The sequence below is a fragment of the Oncorhynchus masou genome, chromosome 21 (genome assembly GCF_036934945.1).
Source record: "Oncorhynchus masou masou isolate Uvic2021 chromosome 21, UVic_Omas_1.1, whole genome shotgun sequence".
Taxonomy (NCBI): domain Eukaryota; kingdom Metazoa; phylum Chordata; class Actinopteri; order Salmoniformes; family Salmonidae; genus Oncorhynchus; species Oncorhynchus masou.
This window is the reverse complement of record NC_088232.1, coordinates 29,430,295-29,457,697: the sequence shown is the minus strand read 5'-3', so window position 1 is coordinate 29,457,697 and position 27,403 is coordinate 29,430,295. Positions and strand designations below refer to the sequence as shown.

The following is a 27,403-nucleotide window of genomic DNA, read 5'->3' as shown; positions in this document are numbered from 1 at the left end:
ATATATACGGTCTACGGCATGAGCTCACCATGGCTCGGTGTTGTGTAACATGAGCGTGTAGGGTCTTGATTCATTCACTGCAATGTTTAATAAGAACGCTCCAGGAGTCCACAACTACGAGATTCTAATGGTTGTGGAGGTTGGCAAAATTAGAACAACTTAGTATTAACTTAGGTTGAATATCTGGACCACCCACAGTGGTGAGCTGACAATGTTGGGTCAGCATCCAGGAAGCAAACCAGTGGAGAAATAATTTGACATGACACATTTCTTAGAGACACGCAGAGCATCTGCATGGGTTGAAATGATATATTTATTGAACAGCGTGATAACTGATAACAGTGGCCAGTAAAGATTTACCTGAGGATAGTGATTGTAAAGGAGTCCAGCATCAGCAGTTGAGTCTATTATGGACAAGAACAAAAACAGACAACACAACAAAAAGAGAATTTTGAGCAACCAAGAAAGCTAGAAATAGGGAAACAAAGACTACAGATGAGAAAGATGGGAGAATTGTGGAAATTCTAGCTGGTTCAAAGATTCTAGTAATAGAGATGATTAGTAATTTGGTAAACCATTGACATGCTGATGAGAATTGTTAACACAGCCTAATCACAGTAACCAGCCCCTACACTTGAACAGGGCCTCGTATTTCAAGAAACAAGAACAGACAACCATCTATGACTTGATACATAGGACACTTCTCTTACAAAAATGATCATTTGACCTGCAGCATTGAGGTGGTCGGTAGATCAAACAGTGCACAGTGTCATTGATAAAAACGGTTCTGGATTGTGCGAGAAACCATTCAACTCTATATATGGCAAGGTTGGAGGTGGCATTGAGAGCAGTGGCTAGGTAATAGTGGACAGAGCATTGCCCAATCTGATGCTCTCATTTAAATATTTCTTCCCCCTGGCACAACCAGTAGAGCTTTCTCAGTTGTCATCCGCTAAATTGAGTTTAGCAGCACACCGAGAACATCAATGCCAGCTCCTTAGGGAGAGAGAGGTGGGCATGAGGCTTTTTTAGATTAGGGTGACTTCATGACCAGTTTTCCACTCCAAGTCTGGTCCTCTGTGGAGCGGTGTTGCCCAATGACATTCTTTGACCCTCTTTCGGTTGGTTCCAAAAAAGAGCAGAAAACTAAGCTGATTTTGTATGTGCTTAGTCACAGATCTCAAATCCTAAATCGTCACCCATTCCATCCAGAGTGCACGATAGTCTTGCTGCAGTCCACAGCACCTTTATCAGCAACGCGTGGTGTAAATGCCCTGCCCAGTTTTGGCAGATTACTACATTCTGTTTGGTTCCTTTTTATATCACATGGCCAATTCTTGCATTTGGATTTCCTCCTGCAAAAGCATTTTTCCCCAGCTTGCATACAAAAATCATCAGGTTTATCAAGAGTTAAACAATGAAAACAGCTTAACTTATAAAGGCTTAAAGCTGCAATATGTAACTTTTTGGGCAACCTGACCAAATTTACATAGAAATGTGAGTTATAGATCCGTCTTTAGCATTGAAAGCAAGTCTAAGAAGCAGTAGATCTTTTCTATATGCACTATTTCTATGCTTTCCGTTAAATTTAGTTTTTGCATCTTTTACTTTCGGTTTTGTACACCAGCTTCAAAACAGCTGAAAATACAATATTTTTGGTTATTGAAAATATATTTCACTGATGGTACAATGATATGCTACACTATACATTGCTTTGTCACAAACTGAAATTTGGCAAACTATTCGAATTTTAGCAACCAGGGAATGGCAAAGCAATTTCTGCATATTGCACCTTTAATGTAAATGGCATGACAGTGACCTTAATGTCTTAAGAGTGTTCTGATTCAACGCCAGTAAACAATTCTACACTAAGTGTATAACTGACTCATCGCTTGGACAGATAACATTCATTTCTACCGGTAATCATTTCTTTGTTGGCTAATGATTGCTTGCGGAAAACAGTGATTCATTTGGCTAGACTAATGGATAATCTACATTGGCTAAACACAGAACAATAACAGTTCAAATATGGACTAAAATAATCACAGCATACACTAATCTAATGTATGAGTGCTGTGTATATGGCTCTGTTCCATCACTTAAAATAAATAAATACATAACCAAGGAAATACGCAAAACAATAATAAAATCAATTTAAAACACATGGCTAAGACATAATATTCTGTATATTATTGTGAAACCCATACACATGTATGGACACTGGTTCTAGAACGATACGAAATATAAACATAAGAACAAAAAGGATGACCAATGATAGTCCTCTTAATTGTAGACAGCAAAGGTGCTAGACAGTTAGACACATGAAGGCTTTACAGCGTAATGGCTGTGATGAGCTACTATGACCCCAGCAAGCCAGCAAGAAGAACAACATTCATTCTTTCCTGTGTTTTTTTCTGCAACCTCAGCCGTGAGGTTAGCTCACCCAAGAAGCCATGCACATTTCCTGCCGGTTCACCCTTTACTCCCTGTGAAGCGAGGGAGATTGCCCATGACCCTCCAGCATATGAGTGGACTCAGGCCTAGCATCCCCACTGAACACCGCAGAAACTTTAGCCTCCTGCCGTCCCTTCCTCCTCACTCCTTCTTCCCGTCCACCACCTTTTCCTTCTCGTCCCCAGTCACAGACTTCCAGTAGCGATGACAGGCCAGCTCCAGTAGTTCTAGCCCTCCTATCAGCTTCTGCTGGCCGAAGTAGACACCCATCATCACTAAGAAGTACAGACGGAGCGGGGCCCAGAGCCAGAGGCCTGCGAAGGACAAGGCTATGAAAGAGCTCCAGTAGAACAGAGATGCTGCCTTGATCAGAGCCACGCGGAGCTCCGTCTTACAAGGTGGCACGCGGCACATGCCCTCCCTGTCGAAGCCCCGGGGCTCAGCGGCGTAGAAGTCCCTCAGGCGGACCTCTTTCTCTGCCCAGCGCTCCTGAGTCCAGGCCTGCAGGGCGGAAGAGGATGTGGGCAGGGCGGAGGCCTCGTAGCGGCGCACATGGAAGTGGATCTCCCGGGGGAACTGCCCTAGGATCAGGTGGCGCTCCGTCTGAGGGATGTTCTTGGGGTAGGCCACGGTGATGTCATGGACGGCATCCAGGTTGTCTCCTGTAAAGGAGGGGAGGTATGCATGACCAACGTGCATGTTTATTTTAACTGTAGGGTTTGTGTGGATGCTGATGCAGAAGATCCATATCCTTGAGTCAAATGTAACTAACTAAGTATAGAGGACATGCTTGCTTCCCACACTGAGCACTATATCATTCCTGTCTCTTAAATAAGCCTGCAGCACCACTCCCATACCACACAATGAGCAGGGACCTGAGTGAAATATCAGCCTGGGAGAATGACACGACACCTGCCAGCCCTGAGCTCCCACCGACTCCCTACTGTACTGTATGAGAGTCAGTGGATATAAATAGGCCAGGGGCACAGCGCACTCAGACAAAGACCACCTAGATAACATGTCAATCACCAGAGGTGAGGGAACAGGCCTAAGTCCGATGACATCACTGTGGTTCAGAACACCTGCTTGGTGAGTTAGTGCCCAGCTAAGCGCTGCAGGCGGCGGTATTTAAGACTGATGGAAGGCTGCCAGGATTAGCTCACAGGCCAATATGAGATGCCTTGGGGTGCTGTAATGTGTCACAGTGTTGATGAAGTACTAGTCTGAGATTCCTAAAGAAAAACAGGTAACACTGATGTGGCTTGTTATAATTCCTTCACGCTTGAGTCATTTGACATAGGCTAACTGTTGTCATAACAAGCGAAGACAGATGACTACAATACAAACAGCCAGTAAAACACCCTTGGTTTCACTTTCCTGCATGTTACAGCAACATGGGTCAAAAATGACAGTAAATATAGAAAAACTTAACCCCTGACCTTTGCGGAGAGTGTCCACGATGAAGGTGAATCCAGTGGTGCGGGGGTGCAGCACATACTCAAACTTAGGCAGGCCGTTCTTTTCCGCAAAGTCATCACTTCTTGCTCTAGTGTAGTCTGCAGGAGAGAGAGAAAAACAGAAAATGAGAAGTAGGCTCAATAATATTGTCAGCATCTAGGATAATTGACTGTAATAAATTACATTTCTTGGATAGGGTTTAGCACACTACTGTAAGAGTGAGAGAATATTGATGTATGGTATATGACCACCCATTATGTAGTGTTGTGTTGTCGCTTGTCGTGATGTGTGTTTTGTCCTATATTTTTATTTATTTATGTATATTTTTAATCCCAGCCCCTGTCCCCGCAAGAGGCCTTTTGCCAGGCCATCATTGTAAATAAGAATGTTCTTAACCAACTTGCCTCGTTAAATAAAAGGTTAAATTAATAAAAAATGTCCTTACTAGATATGAATAAAATATCATTTCATAAGCTGATTTCATCAAAAGATATGACACTGGCCTAGGGGGAGCACTACACCTATAGATCCTTAGATATCTTCTCAGGGACAAAGACATCTTTGATCTAGAAGGAGTCACATAAAAGCACACCCTGATCCAAATCCTATCACCAGCCCTCCAGGACAGTAGGGGAAGTGGAGGAACCATTACTAAAACTATTAGTAAATTGTCATATCTGGCCCAGGATCTGTAAGTCAACTGATTAAGAGGATTGTATACACATGCACAGATCACACATACATCCTCAGGGAGTAATAAAACCGATGTAAACAAGCTTGGGGATGAGAGATGGAAGAGGTTGATGCAGGGTACTATTGTTGAAGTCCTAGCCAAACCATTGCCCTGGTTGGCTAAGTGACTGTTGTCACTGAAAGCTGTTACCGGTGAGGTCAGTGCCCTCAGGGAAGAGGAGGAGCTGCAGGGGCTCTCTGATGTCACAGAAGTACTCTAGCATGGTCTCCATGTGGCTGCGGTCCTCCTCCCACCGACGCTTGATGAAGATGAAGCAGGCCACCTGCATGGCCCAGCCTGAAGCAAATTAACCAGATTAATGACAATCTTTTATCCAAAGAAACTTACAGTCTTGTGTATATATATAAAAAAAAAAATCACTGTGTAACCCATGCTGAGGTGTATGTGTGTTGCTTACACCCACCGAAGCCTGGCACACCTTTGAGGGCGGCCTTGAGGCAGATTTTTCCAGTCGCAGGTAGCTGTACCTCAGCAGGCAACACCACAGGAACATCCAGTCCAGACGCGTCCGGTGGTTCATGATGATCACACTGCGCTCCCCTGGGATGAAGCCATCACCCGTGATCACCACCTTCACCCCAAACACCAGCTCCAGCAGGGCCTGCACAGGGGTAGGGAGGGAAACGGGGGAGGGAGAGGGTGGGAGGTACGTAGGAACAGGAAGACTCATTTCATTTGGTTCCAAAACACAGACACCAAGAATAGTACAAAAAAAAAGTCAGTGAGAGGTCAAAGAATATCAAGACAATAGATCAAAGAATGTTAGGTCAAAACCAAAAAGGTGAAACAGTTAACCACAGTGGTCAAACAAAAGGTGATAAGAGACATAAGTGGATGCAGACATAAGGAACACCGAGAAACAGATGAGGGGTAAGATGACTCACCACGGGCAGGGTGAGCCAGGTGGCCACGATACGGTCTGTGATCCAGCGGTACCAGGAGGGTGACAGCAGCATTAGAGGTAGCACAGGGCCCAGCATGAAGATGCTGCCAAAAAAACTTCCCAGAAACAGGGTCACCACAAAGTACAGCCCACGCACAGACACCGCCATACCTGGGGAAGGAGAGAGATTACTTCATATTTATATTTGGACTCTCCTTATGCATCAGTGAAGACAACTTGTTAGTTCACTACAGTATTAAACTGATCATGAAGGAGATAAGTAGGAAACACTTCCAGAGACGGCTAATCAATTCTGCCAAATTCCTATGTTGATGTGGAACTGCAAGTTGGGCATAATGAGGAAGGATTGGATTAATCATGAACCAGCCTAATGTAAGACAAAAATGGAGTTATGTCCTCATCAATACCAAACCCTCATGTTCTGTGGATCTTCCTACATTTCCACAAAAACAGTGGAAAAACCAAGGCAGACATTCCTATTGTGGAATGTAAATAGGGGTCGGAGCCAGGGGTTTCTTACTGCTAAAATGCTGTGATCAAGGAACTGGATTTTATGCAGCTCGCCGACAATCTCATCTTAGACCTGAATATTTCACATTTTCACTGAATAGCCTAAATATAAAGAAGTTACAGGTCTGTGAGAGTCAGAAATCTTGCTTGTTTGTAGGTGACCAAATATTTATTTTCCACCATAATTTGCAAATAAATTCATTTAAAAAATCCTACAATGTGATTTTCTGGATTTTTTTTCTCATTTTGTCTGTCATAGTTGAAGTGTACCTATGATGAAAATTACAGGCCTCATCTTTTTAAGTGGGAGAACTTGCACAATTGGTAGCTGACTAAATACTTTTTTTGCCCCACTGTATATACTGTTACACTGGCAATACTAAAGTGCCTATAAGAACATCCAATCGTCAAAGGTTAATGAAATACAAATGGTATACAGGGAAATAGTCCTATAATTCCTATAATAACTACAACCTAAAACTTCTTACCTGGGAATATTGAAGACTCATGTTAAAAGGAACCACCAGTTTTCATATGTTCTCATGTTCTGAGCAAGGAACTTAAACATTAGCTTTTTTACATGGCACATATTGCACTTTTGCATTCTTCTCCAACACTTTGTTTTTGCATTATTTAAACATGTTTCATTTATTTGAGGATAAATTGATTTTATTGATGTATTATATTAAAGTTAAAATAAGTGTTCATTCAGTATTGTTGTAATTGTCATTATTACATATATACATAAATGTTTTTATTTTATTTATTAAAATCGGCCGATTAATCGGTATCGGCTTTTTTGGTCCTCCAATAATCGGTATCGGCGTTGAAAAATCAGTCGGTCAACCTCTACAAACAATAGTACGCAAGTTTAAACACCATGGAAACACGCAGCTGTCATAACCCTCAGGAAGGAGACATTCTGCCTCCTAAAGATGAACGTACATTGGTGTGAAAAGTGCAAATCAATCCCACAGCAGCAAAGGACCTTGTGAAGATGCTGGAGGAAACAGGTACAAAAGTATCTATATCCAGAGTAAAACGAGTCCTATAATCGACATAACCTGAAAGGCCACTCAGCAAAGAAGAAGCCACTGCTCCAAAACCACCATAAAAAAGCCAGACTATGGTTTGCAACTGCACATGGGGACAAAGATTGTACTTTTTGAAGAAATGTCCTCTGGTCTGATAAAACAAAAATAGAAATGTTTGGCCATAATGACCATTGTTACGTTTGGAAGAAAAAGGGGGAGGCTTGCAAGCCGAAGAACACCACCCCAACCGTGAAGCATGGGGGTGGCAGCATCATGTTGTGGGGGGTGCTTTGCTGCAGGAGGGACTGGTGCACTTCACAACATAGATGGCATCATGAGGAAAGAAAATTATGTGGATATATTGAAGCAACATCTCAAGACAGTCAGGAAGTTAAAGCTTGGTCGCAATTGGGTCTTCCAAATGGACAATGACCCCAAGCACACTTCCAAAGTTGTGGCAAAATGGCTTAAGGACAAAGTCAAGGTATTGGAGTGGCCATCACAAAGCCCTGACCTCAATCTCATAGAAGATTTGTGGGCAGAACTGAAAAAGCGTGTGCGAGCAAGGAGGCCAACAAACCTGATTCAGTTAAACCAGCTATGCCATGAGCAATGGGCCAAAATTCACCAAACTTATTGTGGGAAGCTTGTGGAAGGCAACCCGAAACGTTTGACCCAAGTTAAACAATTTCAAGGTAATGCTACAAAATACTATTTGAGTGTATGTAAACTTCTGACCCACTGGGAATGTGATGAAAGAAATAAAAGCTGAAATAAATCATTCTTTCTACTATTATTCTGACATCTCACATTCTTAAAATAAAGTGGTGATCCTAACTGACCTAAGACAAGGCATTTTTACTAGGATTAAATTTCAGGAATTCTGAAAAACTGAGTTTAAATGTATTTGGCGAAGGTGTATGTAAACTTCCGACTTCAACTGGCCTACCTGGTTAAATAAAGTTGGAAAAAAATATATATATACATTTTGTTGGCATTCACACATGTCCCCATTACCAGTAAAACCCCATTTATTTCACTTAATGTGTCAAATAACACTGACCAATCAGGACCTGAATATGACTGTACATCACATAATAATGTAACGCATTCATACATTCTTTACGTAGCTATTACACATTGATTACACTATCACTCGTATTTCATATACAGTGCCTTGCGAAAGTATTCGGCCCCCTTGAACTTTGCGACCTTTTGCCACATTTCAGGCTTCAAACAAAGATATAAAACTGTATTTTTTTTTGTGAAGAATCAACAAGTGGGACACAATCATGAAGTGGAACGACATTTATTGGATATTTCAAACTTTTTTAACAAATCAAAAACTGAAAAATTGGGCGTGCAAAATTATTCAGCCCCCTTAAGTTAATACTTTGTAGCGCCACCTTTTGCTGCGATTACAGCTGTAAGTCGCTTGGGGTATGTCTCTATCAGTTTTGCACATCGAGAGACTGAAATTTTTTCCCATTCCTCCTTGCAAAACAGCTCGAGTTCAGTGAGGTTGGATGGAGAGCATTTGAACAGCAGTTTTCAGTTCTTTCCACAGATTCTCGATTGGATTCAGGTCTGGACTTTGACTTGGCCATTCTAACACCAATATGTCATTGACAGTGATGCAAATGAATACAAATTGTAGAATTATGCCATAATTGACTACATCATACAAAACGATGTTGGAATGTTATATAAAAAAAAACAAACAAGACAATTCATTAATTTGACAAAAATCTGTTGAAATCACACTGGATGTATTACTTTAAAATTGCATTGGTGGTATACTTATTTCACTGTACAGCCTTACCTATGGATTGTGGATAAATGACATGGGGTATCAGTCTACTCAGTGACACCCAAAGAATTTTAGCATCGTCGATCTTATGGTGGGACTCTAAACAACCGGATTGAGCCATATATGTCAACCTATGTCAAGCAATAAGAGCTACAATGCTAATATTGGCATAAACTCTTCAGTTCTGTGGGTGTCACAGAGTAGACCGATACCCCATTTCATTGCTTTACATTCCAACCTTGTTTAACATTATCTAGTCTAAATATTGGCTTGCACATGCAATTTCAGCACACACATCCTTCTATAATACAACTGTGTTATTTGAAGTGTCAAATTAAAAGCTTATTTAACACGTCAAAGTGTTATTGTCAAATAGTGTTATTTGACACGCAAAGACCCAAACGGCATTCCATAGTATGTTGTGAAGCTAATAGCAGTAACGTTATTACTGTGCAACTCCGGTAGGGCAACATCTGAAAAATAGAGCACTTGTTAGTGTGTACCAGTGCTCAACCAGTCGTGAAGGCCAACATCACCCACGACAGAACGGTTAATTGTCAAGGGCAATCAATTCCATTATCTTGGTGTTAATGGATTTCGCCTTTGAGTTGTCTCGCTGAAATGCTCTTACTCTTTCAAATGACTGCTTGATCCACACAGCAGACATTGTGGGCTAGGTTAGGAATGCTGTGTTGCGCAACATTTTATGTGGCGTCATTACGTCATATAGGTATGCACGTCAGCTTTGACATCAGTTTTGCACATCGGCGTTAAACTAGACATCTGGCCAATACAGAAGTTGTCATTTTTAGCTAATATCGACCGATTCCGATATGTTCACCGATATAACGTGCTTCCCTAATTGTTCCTTCCTTAACCCATAGAGTCCCACCAAGTTGATCATTTTAAAATGGTGGAAGCCATTGGCAATGTCCATGCCAAAACGGGTTTTATCCATCTAGAGTTGTCTATCGAAAGTTTAAAGTTCCTTAGTGTCAACATCACCAAAAAAACTATCATGGTCCAAAGACACTAAGAAAGTTGTGAAGAGGGCACGACAACACATTTCCCCCTCAGGAGACAAACTCAATTGTTTTGTTGACACCACACTCAGAGTGCCCTCATCTCCCTGTAGGCTGTCTCGTTGTTGTTTGTGATCAAGCCCGCTGCAGTTGTGTCGTCTGCAAACTTGATGATTGAGTTGGAGGCATGCATGGCCACACAGTCATGGGTAAACAGGGAGTACAGGAGAGGGCTGAGCACACACACTTGTGGGGCCCCAGTGTTGAGGGTCAGTGAAGTGGAGATGTTGTTTCCTGCCTTCACCACCTTGGCGACCAGTCAGAAAGTCCAGGAAACTGCCAAAACTTTTAATTTAGTCAATCGACACTCACCCTCCCCTTTTGTTTTCACACTGCTGCAACTTGCAGTTTATTATCCATTCATAGTCACGTTACCTTACATGTACAAATTACCTTGACTAACCTGTACAACCGCACATTGACACGGTACCAGTACCCGCTGTATATAGCCTCATGATTTTTATTTATTGTGTAACTTTTTATTTATTTAGTATTTATTTTCTTAACTGCATTGTTTGTTAAGGGCTTGTAAGTAAGCATTTTACAGTACGGTCTACACCTGTTCTATTCAGCGTATGTGACAAATACAATTTTATTTGAAACCCAAGAGGTGGGACAAACTTTCCCAGAACTACTGTTAGTGTCAGCTACTGGCCTAAGAATTGGGATGTAGGCTATGTATGTGCTTTGGATAAAAGTATAAGCCTATCCTAAGGAAATAAAAATTATCATTACACTAAATCAGTAGGAAAGAAACTAAAATGTAGAGCAAAATGAAGCTTTTGAATCACTTTTGAATATGGCTTTTTTTATGCAGCTAGTCTTTATTGCTCGGTCTTGCTGACTTGGTGAAGGGAGTTCTGCTCCACCAAGCAGGTGTTTCACCTGTGGGTTCATGCTCCTCCACCTCAATTACCGCTGTTATTGCACAAGTCTCCTAGTCCCAACCCCCCTCTTGTCATTACCACCATGCATAGCAACAGCATGACACAGCAGCTCTCACGGCAGCAGCACGCAAAGTGGATGATAGACCGGTGCACTAACAACTCAGGTGTGTGTCATACAAAGCCAGGATGGGGTTTAAGAGTTGTTTTTTAACATGAAGCGTGGCAGAGGTGAGGAACACCCTGGCTCAGCACAATTACACCTCCCCTGTTACTGCTCTCTCCCACAACTTACTCCCAAAACACACGCTGAAGAGCACACACAGGAAGTGAGGAGGACACACCTTTAGGGTCCTCAGAGGATGAGAGGTGAAAAGTGGAGTATTTCTGTCTGCACCGGGTCGCAGGCACTGCATCTCAATGGTAGAGGAGTCACTAGAGACACCCTGGTTCGAATCAAGGCTGTAACACAACCAGCCGTGATTGGGAGTCCCATAGGGCGGCGCACAATTGGCCCAGCGTCGTCCAGGTTTGGCCAGTGTACGCCAGTGTCATTGTATATAAGAATTTGTTCTTAACTGACTTGCCTAGTTAAATAAAGGTTAAATTTAAAGGCGGGGGGCAGGGACTGATTGGCTGCGTCCCTGCCCAGTCATGTGAAATCCATAGATTAGGGTACAATTAAATTTATTTCAAATCGACTGATTTGTTTATACGAACTGTAATTCAGCAACAACAAAAATTACACACCCAGTAGCTCTCCTGGAGATATTATGCCAACTAACCAAACAAACATTATGCCAACTAACCAAACAAAGTCTTATTATTTTATAATATATATCCATTCAGTATAATATCCCCCATTCAGGGATTCAGGTATCAAATGTCTATACTTCGAAGCAAGGTAGCTAAGCGGGAGCGCTCGAGACTGACTTTTTCCAGTGCCAAGTAACACATGAAAGAAGTCAGCTATTTCATTTAGCATGTTCAGGGAATGCACAATGGACATTTGTCAAAATAGGATCCTGATACTTTGAGAGATGAATTTGCCTGCATGGTTTCTGTACATATTGGCCTAGGCTATTTTATACATAATTTACCACCAGAGGAAGTGGGAACTCAAAACACATTAGCTAGATTGCAAACTCTGAATATGATATTGTTACTGTTTAGCCATGGAATTGATCTAACAGTACACTGTAATATTCTGAAAAAGCATCCCTTTTGTAGGCCAATAGAGACTATTTTTGGTATTCACCGCAAATGCCCTCTGCGCTCCTTGGGCGCTTCACCTCAATTATATTCTCTGTGGTGTTATTTCCTCTATACTGACAGTTAGGAAATAATTGTTATACTCACAAAGCAGAGACTCAACTCCAACAGTTTTAAAAACTGTTGCTCACTGTCAGTATGCATGCATTACTCAGTGTGCAAGAGGGGGGAGCAGGAGTGAAGCGAAAAAGGGACAAGGCATACACTTTCATTGCAGGAAATGACTTGCCTAGTTAAATAAAAGGTTCAATAAAATATTTTAAAAATACAAATTCTGCACATTACTGTTGACAAATGTTTTTTAACCCCCAAAATCAGCAGGAACATTGTGTCACCTAATCACCGATGTCAGCAAAATTGTATTGGTAAGAGGAAGGCAACGTCAGTAATTTTTGGTTTATTGTCCCAGCTCCAGTTCAGTGTTTTTCCTATATTGTTTTCAGCAGCTGTGGCAAACTTAGCGTCGGGCACGGCTTTAGAGGTCGCAGAGAGAAAATGTTGCCGTTTTGAATTGACATTTTCTGCAACTCTACATGTTTTGACATGGGGCAAAAATAACATTTCACAGTTACGCTCCCCAATCCACACTAATGGGGTCGCAGCGGAGAAGGTGAAAAGCTTAAAAGTTCAGTGTACACATCACTGACCATCTGAAATGGTCCACCCACAGACAGTGTGGTGTAGGTGAAACAGCGCCTCTTCAACCTCAGGAGGCTGAAGAAATTTGTTTGGGCCCATAAGACCCTCAAACTTTCACAGATGCACTATTGAGAGCATCTTGTCGGGCTGTATCACCGCCTGGTACGGCAACTGCACCGCCTACAACCACAGGGCTCTCCAGAGGGTGGTACGGTCTGTCCAACACGTCACCGGCAGCACACTGCCTGCATCTACAGCACCCAGTGTCACAGGAAGGCCAAGAAGATCATCAAGGACCTGTTCACCCCGCTATCATCAAGAAGGCGAGGTAAGTTCAGGTGCATCAAAGCTGGTCCCGAGACTGTAAAACAGCTTATATGTCAAGGCCATCAGTCTGTTAAAGAGACACCACTAGCCAACCCCCACCCAGTACAATGCCTTGAACTTTAGGTCACTGTCACTAGATGGAAGAGTAACCGGGTGGTAGCCATGTACCTTAGAGGTTGCTGCCCTATGTACGTAGTCATGGTACTGGTCATTTTAAATAAATGTTTTCATACGGTTTTACCCACTTGATGGACCCGACAGAGGGCTGCCTCGCTTCTAGTCCTTACAAACATTTCGCTACACTCACACATGGTTAGCAGATGTTATTTGCAGGTGACCAATAAAATTAGATTTGACTTCATATGTACAGTGCATTTGGAAAGTATTCAGACACATTGACATCATGCTGTGGGTTTGCTTTTCAGCTGCAGGGACTGGGAGACTAGTCAGGATCGAGGGAATGATGAACGGAGTAAAATACAGAAAGATCCTTGATGGAAACCTGCTTAGGACCTCAGAATGGGGCGACAGTTCACCTTCCAACTTGACAACTCTAAGCACACAGCCAAGACAAAGCAGGAGTGGCTTTGGGACAAGAATCTGAAAGTCCAAGTGGCCTAGCAAGAGCCCAGACTTGAACACGATCGAACATCTCTGGAGATACCTGAAAATAGCTGTGCAGCTACGCTGTCCATCCAACCTGACAGAGTTTGAAAGGATCTGCAGTAGAGCTTGACCGATTAAATTGGAAAGGCCGATTAATTAGGGCCGATTTCAAGTTTTCATAACAATCGGAAATCGTATTTTTGGACACCGATTTGGCCCATTTTTCTTTTTTACACCTTTATTTATCCTTTATTTAACTAGGCAACCCAGTTAAGAACACATTCATATTTTCAATGATGGCCTAGGAACAGTGGGTTAACTGCTTTGTTCAGGGGCAGAATGACAGATTTACACCTTGTCAGCTCGGGGGATTCAATCGTGCAACCTTACAGTTAACTAGTCCAACGCTCTAACCACCTGATTACATTACATTTACATTTAACATTTAAGTCATTTAGCAGACGCTCTTATCCAGAGCGACTTACAAATTGGTGAATTCACCTTCTGACATCCAGTGGAACAGCCACTTTACAATAGTGCATCTAAATCATTAAGGGGGGGTGAGAAGGATTACTTATCCTATCCTAGGTATTTCTTGAAGAGGTGGGGTTTCAGGTGTCTCCGGAAGGTGGTGATTGACTCCGCTGTCCTGGCGTCGTGAGGGAGTTTGTTCCACCATTGGGGGCCAGAGCAGCGAACAGTTTTGACTGGGCTGAGCGGGAACTGTACTTCCTCAATGGTAGGGAGGCGAGCAGGCCAGAGGTGGATGAACGCAGTGCCCTTGCTTGGGTGTAGGGCCTGATCAGAGCCTGGAGGTACTGCGGTGCCGTTCCCCTCACAGCTCCGTAGGCAAGCACCATGGTCTTGTAGCGGATGCGAGCTTCAACTGGAAGCCAGTGGAGAGAGCGGAGGAGCGGGGTGACGTGAGAGAACTTGGGAAGGTTGAACACCAGACGGGCTGCGGCGTTCTGGATGAGTTGTAGGGGTTTAATGGCACAGGCAGGGAGCCCAGCCAACAGCGAGTTGCAGTAATCCAGACGGGAGATGACAAGTGCCTGGATTAGGACCTGTGCCGCTTCCTGTGTGAGGCAGGGTCGTACTCTGCGGATGTTGTAGAGCATGAACCTACAGGAACGGGCCACCGCCATGATGTTGGTTGAGAACGACAGGGTGTTGTCCAGGATCACGCCAAGGTTCTTAGCGCTCTGGGAGGAGGACACAATGGAGTTGTCAACCGTGATGGCGAGATCATGGAACGGGCAGTCCTTCCCCGGGAGGAAGAGCAGCTCCATCTTGCCGAGGTTCAGCTTGAGGTGTTGATCCGTCATCCACACTGATATGTCTGCCAGACATGCAGAGATGCGATTCGCCACCTGGTCATCATTGCACTCCACGAGGAGAATGCCTGTTACGCAAATGCAGTAATGCAGTAAAGAAGCCAAGGTAAGTTGTTAGCTAGCATTAAACTTCTTATACAAAACAATCAATCATAATCACTAACTACACATGGTTGATGATATTACTAGTTTATCTAGCGTGTCCTACGTTGCATATAATCGTTTCGGTGCGTATTCACGAAAAAGGACTGTCGTTGCTCCAATGTGTACCTAACCATAAACATCAATGCATTTCTTAAAATCAATACACAAGTATATATTTTTAAACCTGCATATTTAGTTAATATTGCCTGCTAACATGACTCATTGTGAACTGTGAAGACTATTTCTTCCTAACAAAGACAGCCAACTTCACCAAACGGGGAATTATTTAGCAAAAGCGCATGTGCGAAAAAAGCACAATCGTTGCACGACTGTACCTAACCATGAACATCAATGCATTTCTTAAAATCAATACACAGAAGTATATATTTTTAAAACTGCATATTTAGCTAAAAGAAATCCAGATTAGCAAGCAATATTAACCAGGTGAAATTGTGTCACTTCTCTTGCGTTCACTTCACGCAGAGTCAGTGTATATGCAACAGTTTGGGCCGCCTAATTTGCCAGAATTTTACGTAATTATGACATAATATAGAAGGTTGTGCAATGTAACAGGAATATTTAGACTTAGGGATGCCACCCGTTAGATAAAATACGGAACGGTTCCGTATTTCACTGAAAGAATAAACATCTTGTTTTCGAGATGATATGGTCGAATCCGGAAACTATTAATGACCTAAGGCTCATATTTCTGTGTGTTATGTTATAATTAAGTCTATGATTTGATACAGTAGTCTGACTGAGCGGTGGTAGGCACCAGCAGGCTCGTAAGCATTCATTCAAACAGCACTTTTGTGCATTTTGCCAGCAGCTCTTCGCAATGCTTCAAGCATTGCTCTGTTTATGATTTCAGGCCTATCAACTCCCGAGATTAGGCTGGTGTAACCGATGTGAAATTGCTAGCTAGTTAGCGGGGTGCGCGCTAATAGCGTTTCAAACGTCACTCGCTCTGAGACTTGGAGTGGCTGTTCCCCTTGCTCTGCACGGGTAACGCTGTGTCGAGGGTGGCTGTTGTCAATGTGTTCCTGGTTCGAGCCCAGGTAGGGGCAAGGAGAGGGACGGAAGCTATACTGTTACTGGCAATACTAGAGTGCCTATAAGAACATCCAATAGTCAAAGGTGTATGAAATACAAATCGTAGAGAGAGAAATAGTCCTATAACAACTACAACTTCTTACCTGGGAATATTGAAGACTCATGTTAAAAGGTACCACCAGCTTTCATATGTTCTCATGTTCTGAGTAAGGAACTTAAACGTTAGCTTTCTTACATAACACATATTGCACTTTTACTTTCTTCTCCAACACTTTGTTTTTGCATTATTTAAACCAAATTGAACATGTTTCATTATTTATGAGGCTAAATTGATTTTGTTTATGTATTATATTAAGTTAAAATAAGTGTTCATTCAGTATTGTAATTGTCATATATATATATGTTTTTTTATTAAGTCGGCCAATTAATTGGTATCGGCTTTTTTGGTCCTCCAATAATCAGTATCGGTGTTGAAAAAAAAATCATAATTGGTCGACCTCTAACCTGCAGAGAAGAATCGCTGCCAAAGGAGCTTTAACAAAGTACTGAGTAAAGGGCTTGAAAGGGTATGTGAATTTGATATCGGTTACATTTATGATAAATGTGCAAAAAACATTTTTTTTTGCTTTGTCATTATGGGGTATTGTGTTTTTGTATCAATTTTAGAAAAAGTAAAATGTGGAAAAGTGAAAGAGTCTGAATACTTTCCAAATGCACTGTATATTTATACTCTGGACTCTAACATTGCTCATACTAATATGAATTAATTCCATTATTTTGCTTTTAACATGTGTCTATTGTTACATATTACTGCACTGTTGGAGCTAAAACACACAAGTATTTTGGCTCCACCCTTAACATCTAAATGTGTGTATATGCAAACAATAAAATGTGAGTTAAATCAAATTTCCTACAATACTACACATTTTGCCATTGGGTGGGGAAAACATTTTACAGTTTAAAAAAGTGCCTTTAAAAAGCAATGAATCCCTTTGAAAATGGCCTTTTTGGCATTGATGAGTCAGAAAACAGTTATTCTAGTGTCAACATTGACGACAAAGTGTAAATAGGTTCATTGTCTAAAATGGGAGTTTGGAACATCCGTGCGTCACAACAGGTAAATGAAGGTTGGGTTTTGATTTGACAATGTCCATTTGCCGACTAACATTGGGTGAACAGCTGCAGTGATTGCACTCTATCCAATAGCATTAGACAATGAGACAGACCTGCCCAGCAGCTCAGACTTTGTTTACATAAGACCACACTTTTTTTTATTAACTTGGGAAATACAGCACCAAACACCTTAGTTACATTGTAAAATTGCACAACTAAAACATCCTCGGCAAAAACAAACATTACAGATGTCTTGAGTCATCTTGGTTTCATTCTGGGGATTTTGAGGAAGTGAAATAGGCTTCAGTGTCTCATGGGGGACAAAAATAATTAATATAATAAACCAAAAGCGGAATCGGTCAGGAAACACCAAGACTGAAATATGTTTTTTTCTAATGAGCAACAAAATAACACACATGCCTATTGGAGTGTTCAGCTCTTTAATGCTAGTTTCCTGTAATTCTACACATTGTCAGAATGACACAAACATTTTCACAAAATTTTAAAAATGGGGACCGCATGCCATGACATTTTTGGAATTTTAGATTCTACCAGACTGTCTACATTTTATTTTGGTGATTGTTAGTTCAAAGACTGTTATTTAAAAATATATTGTTCCATAAAATGTTATACATACTTTATCTGATTTTAGTCATAAACAAAAAAATACATACATAGGGGAAACACTAATTCGACAATACTATCAAATTGTAAAGGCTACCTACCCTGCTGTTAAGGCATTTTAAAATCTAATAAAAAAGTCAGTCTTAAATTAATTTAAGGACCTGCAGACAACCTGTAATAAAATCACAAGATGAGGCTTGACTAAATGTTTATTCAAATCACCATAGCAATGTCCACAGAGCATTGCCTAAAATAGGATCTTGCCTAACTGCAATGCAGAATATTTGCTGTTAGTCTGACCGTGCATACCCTGGCAATGGTATTGCATTCCAGTCTGAGTCTAGACCAGATATCACCATAGAGCAAATGGAAATGAGAGCTCAACCATGTCTAAACAGCAAGCCGAGTCTTGCCCATTCTTGGTTCTATGCTCTCTAAACCATTTGCCTAAATAATTACATTTAATTTCTTCCATTTTAGTAATTTGGCATACTTCTATTCAGAGCGACTTATAGTAGTGAGTGCATACATTTTTCATACTGGTCTCGTGGGAATCAAACTGTGGCATTGCAAGTGCCATGCTCTACCAACTGAGCCACTAACTGAACTAGTGAGTTAGTCTAGCTGAACAGTTGCAGTGGAAAAAAAAGAGGACTTCTACCCCTGGGTTCCATCACCACTTTGCTCACAGCTAATTGCTGCAGTCTGATGAGCTGTGCAGTTTGCAGGGAGTGAAGCGTTAGTCAGTGGGGGGAGAAAAAAACAACAACACTTTAATGACTTGTTTCCATTGGATCTCCGATAAAGGTCAGGGAGAGAGAAAGGCTTAGTTGTGCTAATGATCAATACACAGCAGGAATCGACATACAGGGCTGCCCGCTGGCCCGGGAGGTTTTGGAAACCCTCCAGGGCCCGGTTTCCCGATAGCAATGGAATTTAGGCTTACAAGTGTTTTAACGATGCATCTTTCCTACAACCGTCAAAGATGTAACATGTTTTCCAGAACACAACCTAAAGAGAAAATTCTCTCATTGCGTCGTTGAGGCATGTGTCGATACTGATTGAATCAAAAAGGCAGCACTGCTCTTGGGTCAGCTTTCTCCATTCAAAATCTTACCTTAACAGAATTATTCCACAATACTGACAACGAATTAGCTCCTAGAGATATATGATCAACAATGGTTGAAAATACCGAGGTGGCTTATTCTAATGCTTACTAGGGTTGCAAAGGGTAGGAAACTTTCCGAAAACTTTCAATGGGAAGTTAAGCACTGGAATTTTGGGAAATTTGCTAAATTCATTTAAAAAAATAGCTTATAACAGTGAACCTTTTTTGTGGGATAAGCATAGGGCAATTCTAGGTCTTGAGGCATATTTTGGTTAAACTATCCCCAAGTCAATGGACTTGCAACCCTCTGCATGCACAGTGCATTCTTCCATCACATGTACAGCTGATTCTCAAGATCTTGCACACTAATGAGATTAGAGGTCGACCGATTACGATTTTTCAACGCCGTTACCGATAACGATTATTGGAGGACCAGAAAAGCCGATACCGATTAAAAAAAAATGTTATTTATAATAATGACAATTACAACAATACTGAATGAACACTTAATTTAACTTAATATAATACATCAATAAAATCAATTTAGCCTCAAATAAATAATGAAACATGTTCAATTTGGTTTAAATAATGCAAAAACAAAGTGTTGGAGAAGAAAGTAAAAGTGCAATATGTGTTATGTAAGAAAGCTAACGTTTAAGTTCCTTGCTCAGAACATGAGAACATATGAAAGCTGGTGGTTCCTTTTAACATGAGTCTTCAATATTCCCAGGTAAGAAGTTTTAGGTTGTAGTTATTATAGGACTATTTCCCTCTAAACCATTTGTATTTCATATACCTTTGGATGTTCTTACAGGGACTTTAATATTGCCAGTGTAACAGGATAGCTTCCGTCCCTTTCCTCACTCCTCCCTGGGCTCGAACCAGGAACACAGCCACCCTCGAAGCAGCGTCACCCATCGCTCCACAAAAGCCACGGCCCTTGCAGAGCAAGGGAAACAACCACTCCAAGACTCAGAGCAAGTGACGTTTGAAACGCTATTAGCGCGAGCTAACTAGCTAGCCATTTCACTTCGGTTACACCAGCCTCATCTCGGGAGTTGATAGGCTTGAAGTCATAAACAGCGCAATGCTTGACGCACAACGAAGAGCTGCTGGCAAAACGCAAAGAAAGTGCTGTTTGAATGAATGTTTACACGCCTGCTTCTGCCTACCACCGCTCAGTTAGATACTTAGGTACTTGTATGCTCAGCCAGATTACATGCAACTCAGGACACGCTAGATAATATATCTTTCTTTCTTTCACCTTTATTTAACCAGGTAGGCAAGTTGAGAACAAGTTCTCATTTACAATTGCGACCTGGCCAAGATAAAGCAAAGCAGTTCGACACATACAACGACACAGAGTTACACATGGAGTAAAACAAACATACAGTCAATAATACAGTATAAACAAGTCTATATACGATGTGAGCAAATGAGGTGAGATAAGGGAGGTAAAGGCAAAAAAAAGGCCATGGTGGCAAAGTAAATACAATATAGCAAGTAAAACACTGGAATGGTAGATTTGCAATGGAAGAATGTGCAAAGTAGAAATAAAAATAATGGGGTGCAAAGGAGCAAAATAAATTAATTAATTAAATACAGTAGGGAAAGAGGTAGTTGTTTGGGCTAAAATATAGGTGGGCTATGTACAGGTGCAGTAATCTGTGAGCTGCTCTGACAGTTGGTGCTTAAAGCTAGTGAGGGAGATAAGTGTTTCCAGTTTCAGTGCTTTTTGTAGTTCGTTCCAGTCATTGGCAGCAGAGAACTGGAAGGAGAGGCGGCCAAAGAAAGAATTGGTTTTGGGGGTGACTAGAGAGATATACCTGCTGGAGCGTGTGCTACAGGTGGGAGGATGCTATGGTGACCAGCGAGCTGAGATAAGGGGGGACTTTACCTAGCAGGGTCTTGTAGATGACATGGAGCCAGTGGGTTTGGCGACGAGTATGAAGCGAGGGCCAGCCAACGAGAGCGTACAGGTTGCAATGGTGAGTAGTATATGGGGCTTTGGTGACAAAATGGATTGCACTGTGATAGACTGCATCCAACTTGTTGAGTAGGGTATTGGAGGCTATTTTGTAAATGACATCGCCAAAGTCGAGGATTGGTAGGATGGTCAGTTTTACAAGGGTATGTTTAGCAGCATGAGTGAAGGATGCTTTGTTGCAAAATAGGAAGCCAATTCTAGATTTAACTTTGGATTGGAGATGTTTGATATGGGTCTGGAAGGAGAGTTTACAGTCTAACCAGACACATAAGTATTTGTAGTTGTCCACGTATTCTAAATCAGAGCCGTCCAGTGTAGTGATGTTGGACAGGCGGGTAGGTGTGGGTAGCGATCGGTTGAAGAGCATGCATTTAGTTTTACTTGTATTTAAGAGCAATTGGAGGCCACGGAAGGAGAGTTGTATGGCATTGAAGCTTGCCTGTACACAGTTAACACAGTGTCCAAAGAAGGGCCAGAAGTATACAGAATGGTGTCGTCTGCATAGAGGTGGATCAGAGACTCACCAGCAGCAAGAGCGACCTCATTGATGTATACAGAGAAGAGAGTCGGTCCAAGAATTGAACCCTGTGGCACCCACATAGAGACTGCCAGAGGTCCGGACAGCAGACCCTCCGATTTGACACATTGAACTCTATCAGAGAAGTAGTTGGTAAACCAGGCGAGGCAATCATTTGAGAAACCAAGGCTGTCGAGTCTGCCGATGAGGATGTGGTGATTGACAGAGTCAAAAGCCTTGGCCAGATCAATGAACACGGCTGCACAGTAATGTTTCTTATCGATGGCGGTTAAGATATCGTTTAGGACCTTGAGTGTGGCTGAGGTGCACCCATGACCAGCTCTGAAACCAGATTGCATAGCAGAGAAGGTATGGTGAGATTCAAAATGGTCGGTAATCTGTTTGTTGATATATATCTAGTAATATCATCAACCATGTGTACTTAACTAGTGATAATGATTTATTGATTGTTTTTATAAGATAAGTTTAAATGCTAGATAGCAACTTACTTTGGCTTACTGCATTCAAGTAACAGGCTTGTGGAGTGCAACGAGAGAGGCAGGTCGTTATAGCGTTGGACTAGTTAACTGTAAGGTTGCAAGATTGGATCCCCCGAGCTGACAAGGTGAAAATCTGTCGTTCTGCGAGATGCTATTAAGCCCACAGTACTACACTGTCTGAGCCAAAGGACTACATTATTTCTGTAAGTTTTGATTACAATACTGGGTGGGGTGAATATATTTTAATGACATGCATGATTTTTTGATAACTAGTAAATAGTAGCCTACAGCAAAGTGTTAAATCATTTCTAACTTGTTAGCAATTTCTGCTAGTTAGTTTTTGCTACCATGTGGGTTTTTAGCTTGCTTGAGCCTGCTAACTGAGTGTTAATTCACCTGTTTCCATACACGTTTCATTTTAAAACATCTTACAAAAGTAGTTATTTAAATCTAACTACCTAACTGTTTACCTGTACATGGAATTGTATTAGTTTTTTTTTTACTACATTTCCCCCCCAATCTTTACAGGAAAATGCCACGGGTAATATCTGATGTGTGGAGACATTTCATTGCAGCTGATGTAGAACGAAAAGTGGTGTACATTTGAAAATACTGTGCCAAATCACATGTGAAGAATGTAACAAAGATGCAGAATCTGGCCAAGTGCATAAAGTTCCCTCAGCGCTCACAACCTGTGACAAAAGTCCCTCTTCTTCTATTCGAGGTGAAAATGATGAATCAGACACCTTATCGATAGCAATAGCTCATGGTCCTCCTGGAATTAGAAGTTTTTTGGACTCAATGGAGGAACGTAGTCAGAGAAATGCTGATTAATGTCTTGCTTGAGCTGTGTACGCAACTGGTTCACCTCTGATGCCCACAGGCAATGTGTATTGGAAGAGAATTCTGAATGTTCTTCGCCCCGCATACATCCCTCAAAACAGACATGCTTTATCTACTAATCTGCTGGATGCAGAGTTCAACAGAATTCAAGTGAAGGCAAAGCAAATCATAGAGAAAGCAGACTATTGCAGTCATCTCTGATGGGTGGTCGAATGTGTGGGCAAGGAATAATTAACTACACCATCTCCACCCTCAACCACTATTCTACAAGAGCACAGACAAGGGACAACAGACACACCGGTGTGTACATTGCATGGATGATGTATTTTGGGAGAGAGTGGTAAGCAGCCTGAAACCTATAGCAGTAGCCATTGCACGGATTGAGGGAGACAATGCCATCCTGTCTGATGTTCAGACTGCTTGAAGATGTAAGAGAAGAAATCCATACTGCCCTGCCCACTTCACTGTTGCTCCAAGCAGAGGAAACTGTAGTTCTGAAATACATCAAAAAGCGTGAAGACTTCTGCCTGAAGCCCATACATGCTGCAGCATACATGTCTGACCCCAAATATGCTGGCAAGAGCATCAGTCTGGTGCAGAACTCAACAAGGCCTACGGTGTCATCACTACCATGTCTCGCCACCTTGGCCTGGATGAGGGCAAGGTTCTTGGCATTCTGGGGAAGTACACTTCCAAGCAAGGACTTGGAATGTTAGCATGACTGCCATATTGCATCAGCCACCTGGTGGAAGGGACTTTGTGGATCTGAGGCTCTTTCCCCCCATTTGCCTCCATCATTCTCCAAATCCCACCAACATCAGCCACCTCAGAGCACAACTGGCCCTTGTTTGGGAATACAACAGGCTGACCAATACACGGGTTGAAAAATTGGTGGCCATTGGGCAAATGTGAGGCTTTCTGAGCCTGACAACGAGCCATCCTCAACAAGGTTGGAAAGTGACAGTGAAGATGAGGTCTCAGAGTGATGTTCAAGAGGTGGACATTGAGGTCCAGGGAGAATGCATGGAAGCCTGAGAGGAAGACAACCAAAGCTTTAGTTTCTAGACTATCATTTTACAGACGTATATTGAAAATGTTTGAGATGCAATGGCTCATTGGGGATCATTCCATATTCCCTTTCTTTTATTCAGTGAAATCATCATCACGTGAAGAGTCAACTCCTGCTATTAATGTTCAATTCATAAAGTTTTTTTATTTCTATTGGAAGGATTTAATTATGTCTACTTATGATAAGGTAAAAGGTTTATATTTGTCACCATATGGTAAATATATCCTATGCAAAAAACATCTACATTTAAATGGTATTAATATTAATTTGCATATATTCCGTTAATTCCCATATACTCCCGTTAATTCCCACAGAAAATTTCCACCTCTGAATATTGCCCAAATTGTGCAACCCTAATGCTTATCCTATAAAAATGCACTAAAGTTTTGGTGCATCACTATGCACATGATAGTTCATAATAAACATGAGCAAATTTGAGAACAAGGCTACTTAAATTCTATCACCATATTGATTGCAGCACTTGTACGGGTAATACACTGGATCACTGCTACTCTAACTTCCGCGATGCAAAAACGGCCCTCCCCCGCCCTCCCTTCGTCAAATGCTCCTACAGTCCTATAGGCAGAAACTCAAACAGGATGTACCCGTCACTAGAACTATTCAACATTGTTTCTGTACCAAAGACAGCAAAGAAAACTGAACTAAATGACTATTGCCCCTGGAGCACTCATCTCATCATGAAGAGCTTTGAGACTAGTCAAGGATCATATCACTTCCACCTAGACACACTCCAATTTGCATACCTCTACAACGGGTTGACAGACGATGCAATCACCATCACACTGCCCTATCCCATCTGGACAAAAGGAATACCTACAGTGGGGCAAAAAAGTATTGTCAGCCACCAATTGTGCAAGTTCTCCCACTTAAGATGAGAGGCCTGTAATTTTCATCATAGTTACACTTCAACTATGACAGACAAAATGAGAAAAAAAATAATCCAGAAATCACATTGTAGGATTTTTTATGAATTTATTTGCAAATTATGGCAGAAAATAAGTATTTGGTCAATAACAAAAGTTTCTCAATACTTTGTTATATACCCTTTGTTGGCAATGACAGGGGTCAAACGTTTTCTGTAAGTCTTCAGAAGGTTCTCACACACTGTTGCTGGTATTTTGGCCCATTCCTCCATGCAGTTTTGGGGCTGTTGCTGGGCAACACGGACTTTCAACCCCCTCCAAAGATTTTCTATGGGGTTGAGATCTAGAGACTGGCTTGGCCCCTCCAGGACCTTGAAATGCTTCTTACGAAGCCACTCCTTCGTTGCCCGGGCGGTGTGTTTGGGATCATTGTCATGCTGAAAGACCCAGCCACATTTCATCTTCAATGCCCTTGCTGATGGAAGGAGGTTTTCACTCAAAATCTCACGATACATGACCCCATTCATTCTTTCCTTTACACGGATCAGTAGTCCTGGTCCCTTTGCAGAAAAACAGCCCCAAAGCATGATGTTTCCACCCCCATGCTTCACAGTAGATATGGTGTTCTTTGGATGCAACTCAGCATTCTTTGTCCCCTAAACACGACGAGTTGAGTTTATCAAAAAAGTTATATTTTGGTATCATCTGACCATATGACATTCTCCCAATCTTCTTCTGGATCATCCAAATGCTCTCTAGCAAACTTCAGACGGGCCTGGACATGTACTGGCTTAAGCAGGGGGACGCGTCTGGCATTTCAGGATTTGAGTCCCTGGCAGCGTAGTGTGTTACTGATGGTCGGCTTTGTTACTTTGGTCCCAGCTCTCTGCAGGTCATTCACTAGGTCCTAGGGGTGAGATCTTGCGTGGAGCCCCAGATCGAGGGAGATTATCAGTGGTCTTGTATGTCTTCCATTTCCTAATAATTGCTCCCACAGTTGATTTCTTCAAACCAAGCTGCTTACCTATTGCAGATTCAGTCTTCCCAGCCTGGTGCAGGTCTACAATTTTGTTTCTGGTGTCCTTTGACAGCTCTTTGGTCTTGGCCATAGTGGAGTTTGGAGTGTCACTCTGAGGTTGTGGACAGGTGACTTTTATACTGATAACAAGTTCAAACAGGTGCCATTAATACAGGTAACGAGTGGAGGACAGAGGAGCCTCTTAAAGAAGAAGTTATAGGTCTGTGAGAGCCAGAAATCTTGCTTGTTTGTAGGTGACCAAATACTTATTTTCCACCATAATTTGCAAATAAATTAATAAAAAAATCCTACAATGTGATTTTTTGGATTTTCTTTTCTCATTTTGTCTGTCATAGTTGAAGTGTACCTGTGATGAAAATCATCTTTTTAAGTGGGAGAACTTGCACAATTGGTGGCTGACTAAATACTTTCCCCCCCACTGTATGTAAGAATGTGGCTCATTGACTACAGCTCAGCATTCAACACCATAGTTCCCTCAAAGCTCATCATTTAGCTTGAGACCCTGGGTCTGAACTCTGCCCCTATGCAATTGGGTCCTTGACTGACAGGCCACCACAGGTGGTGAAAGTAGTAAACAACATCACCACGTCGCTGATCCTCAACACTGGGGCCCCACAAGGGAGAGTTCTCAGCCACCCCCTCCAGTATTCCCTGTTCACCCATGACTGCATGGCCATGCAGGCCTCCAATTCAATCAAGTTTGAAGATGACACAACAGTAGTGGGCTTGATTACCAACAACGACGATTAATTTCTATATCATTGAAATACAGTGCATTCGTTAACTATTCAGACCCTTGGATTTCTCACTGTTACATTATAGCCTTATTCTAAATTTGTTTAAATTGCACCCCCCCCCCCCAATCAATCTACACAGAAAACCCCATGACAAAGCAAAAGAATTTACAACCAATAAAAACAAAATAAGAATTCAGACCCTTTCCTCATTACTCTGTTGAAGCACTTTTGGCAGTGATTACAGCCTCAAGTCTTCTTGAGTATGACGCTACAAGCTTGATACACCTGTATTTGGGGAGTTTCTCCCATTCTTCTCTGCAGATCCTCTCAAGCTCTGTCAGGTTGGATGGGGAGTGTTGCTGTACAGCTATTTTCAGGTCTCTCCAGAGGATGTTCGATCGGGTTCAAGTCCGGCCTCTGGCTGGGCCACTCAAGGACAATCAGAGACTTGTCCCGAAGCCACTCCTGCGTTGTCTTGGCTGTGTGCTTAGGGTTCATCCCAGTCTGAGGTCCTGAGCAGGTTATCGACAAGGATCTTTCTGTACTTTGCTCCGTTCATCTTTCCCTTGATCCTGACTTGTCTCCCCATCCCTGCTGCTGAAATACATTCCCACAGGATGATGCTGCCAGAACCATGCTTCACCGCAGGGATGCTGGCAGGTTTCCTCCAGACGTGACGCTTGGCATTCAGGCTAGAGGTTGACCGATCATGAT

General features: G+C 42.0%; 1 protein-coding gene across 1 annotated transcript in view; it reads right to left on the bottom strand.

Moving 5' to 3' along the window:
- Positions 1-273: 273 nt before the first annotated feature.
- The window catches only part of lclat1 (lysocardiolipin acyltransferase 1), a 34,505-nt gene continuing 7,375 nt past the window's right edge, over positions 274-27,403 (bottom strand). The window contains 6 exon segments of the mRNA XM_064927994.1: positions 274-3,116; positions 3,894-4,010; positions 4,796-4,942; positions 5,070-5,108; positions 5,111-5,267; positions 5,551-5,720. Of these exon segments, the coding sequence (XP_064784066.1) occupies positions 2,596-3,116; positions 3,894-4,010; positions 4,796-4,942; positions 5,070-5,108; positions 5,111-5,267; positions 5,551-5,718 (1,149 nt within the window). The 5' untranslated portion in view covers positions 5,719-5,720 and the 3' untranslated portion in view covers positions 274-2,595.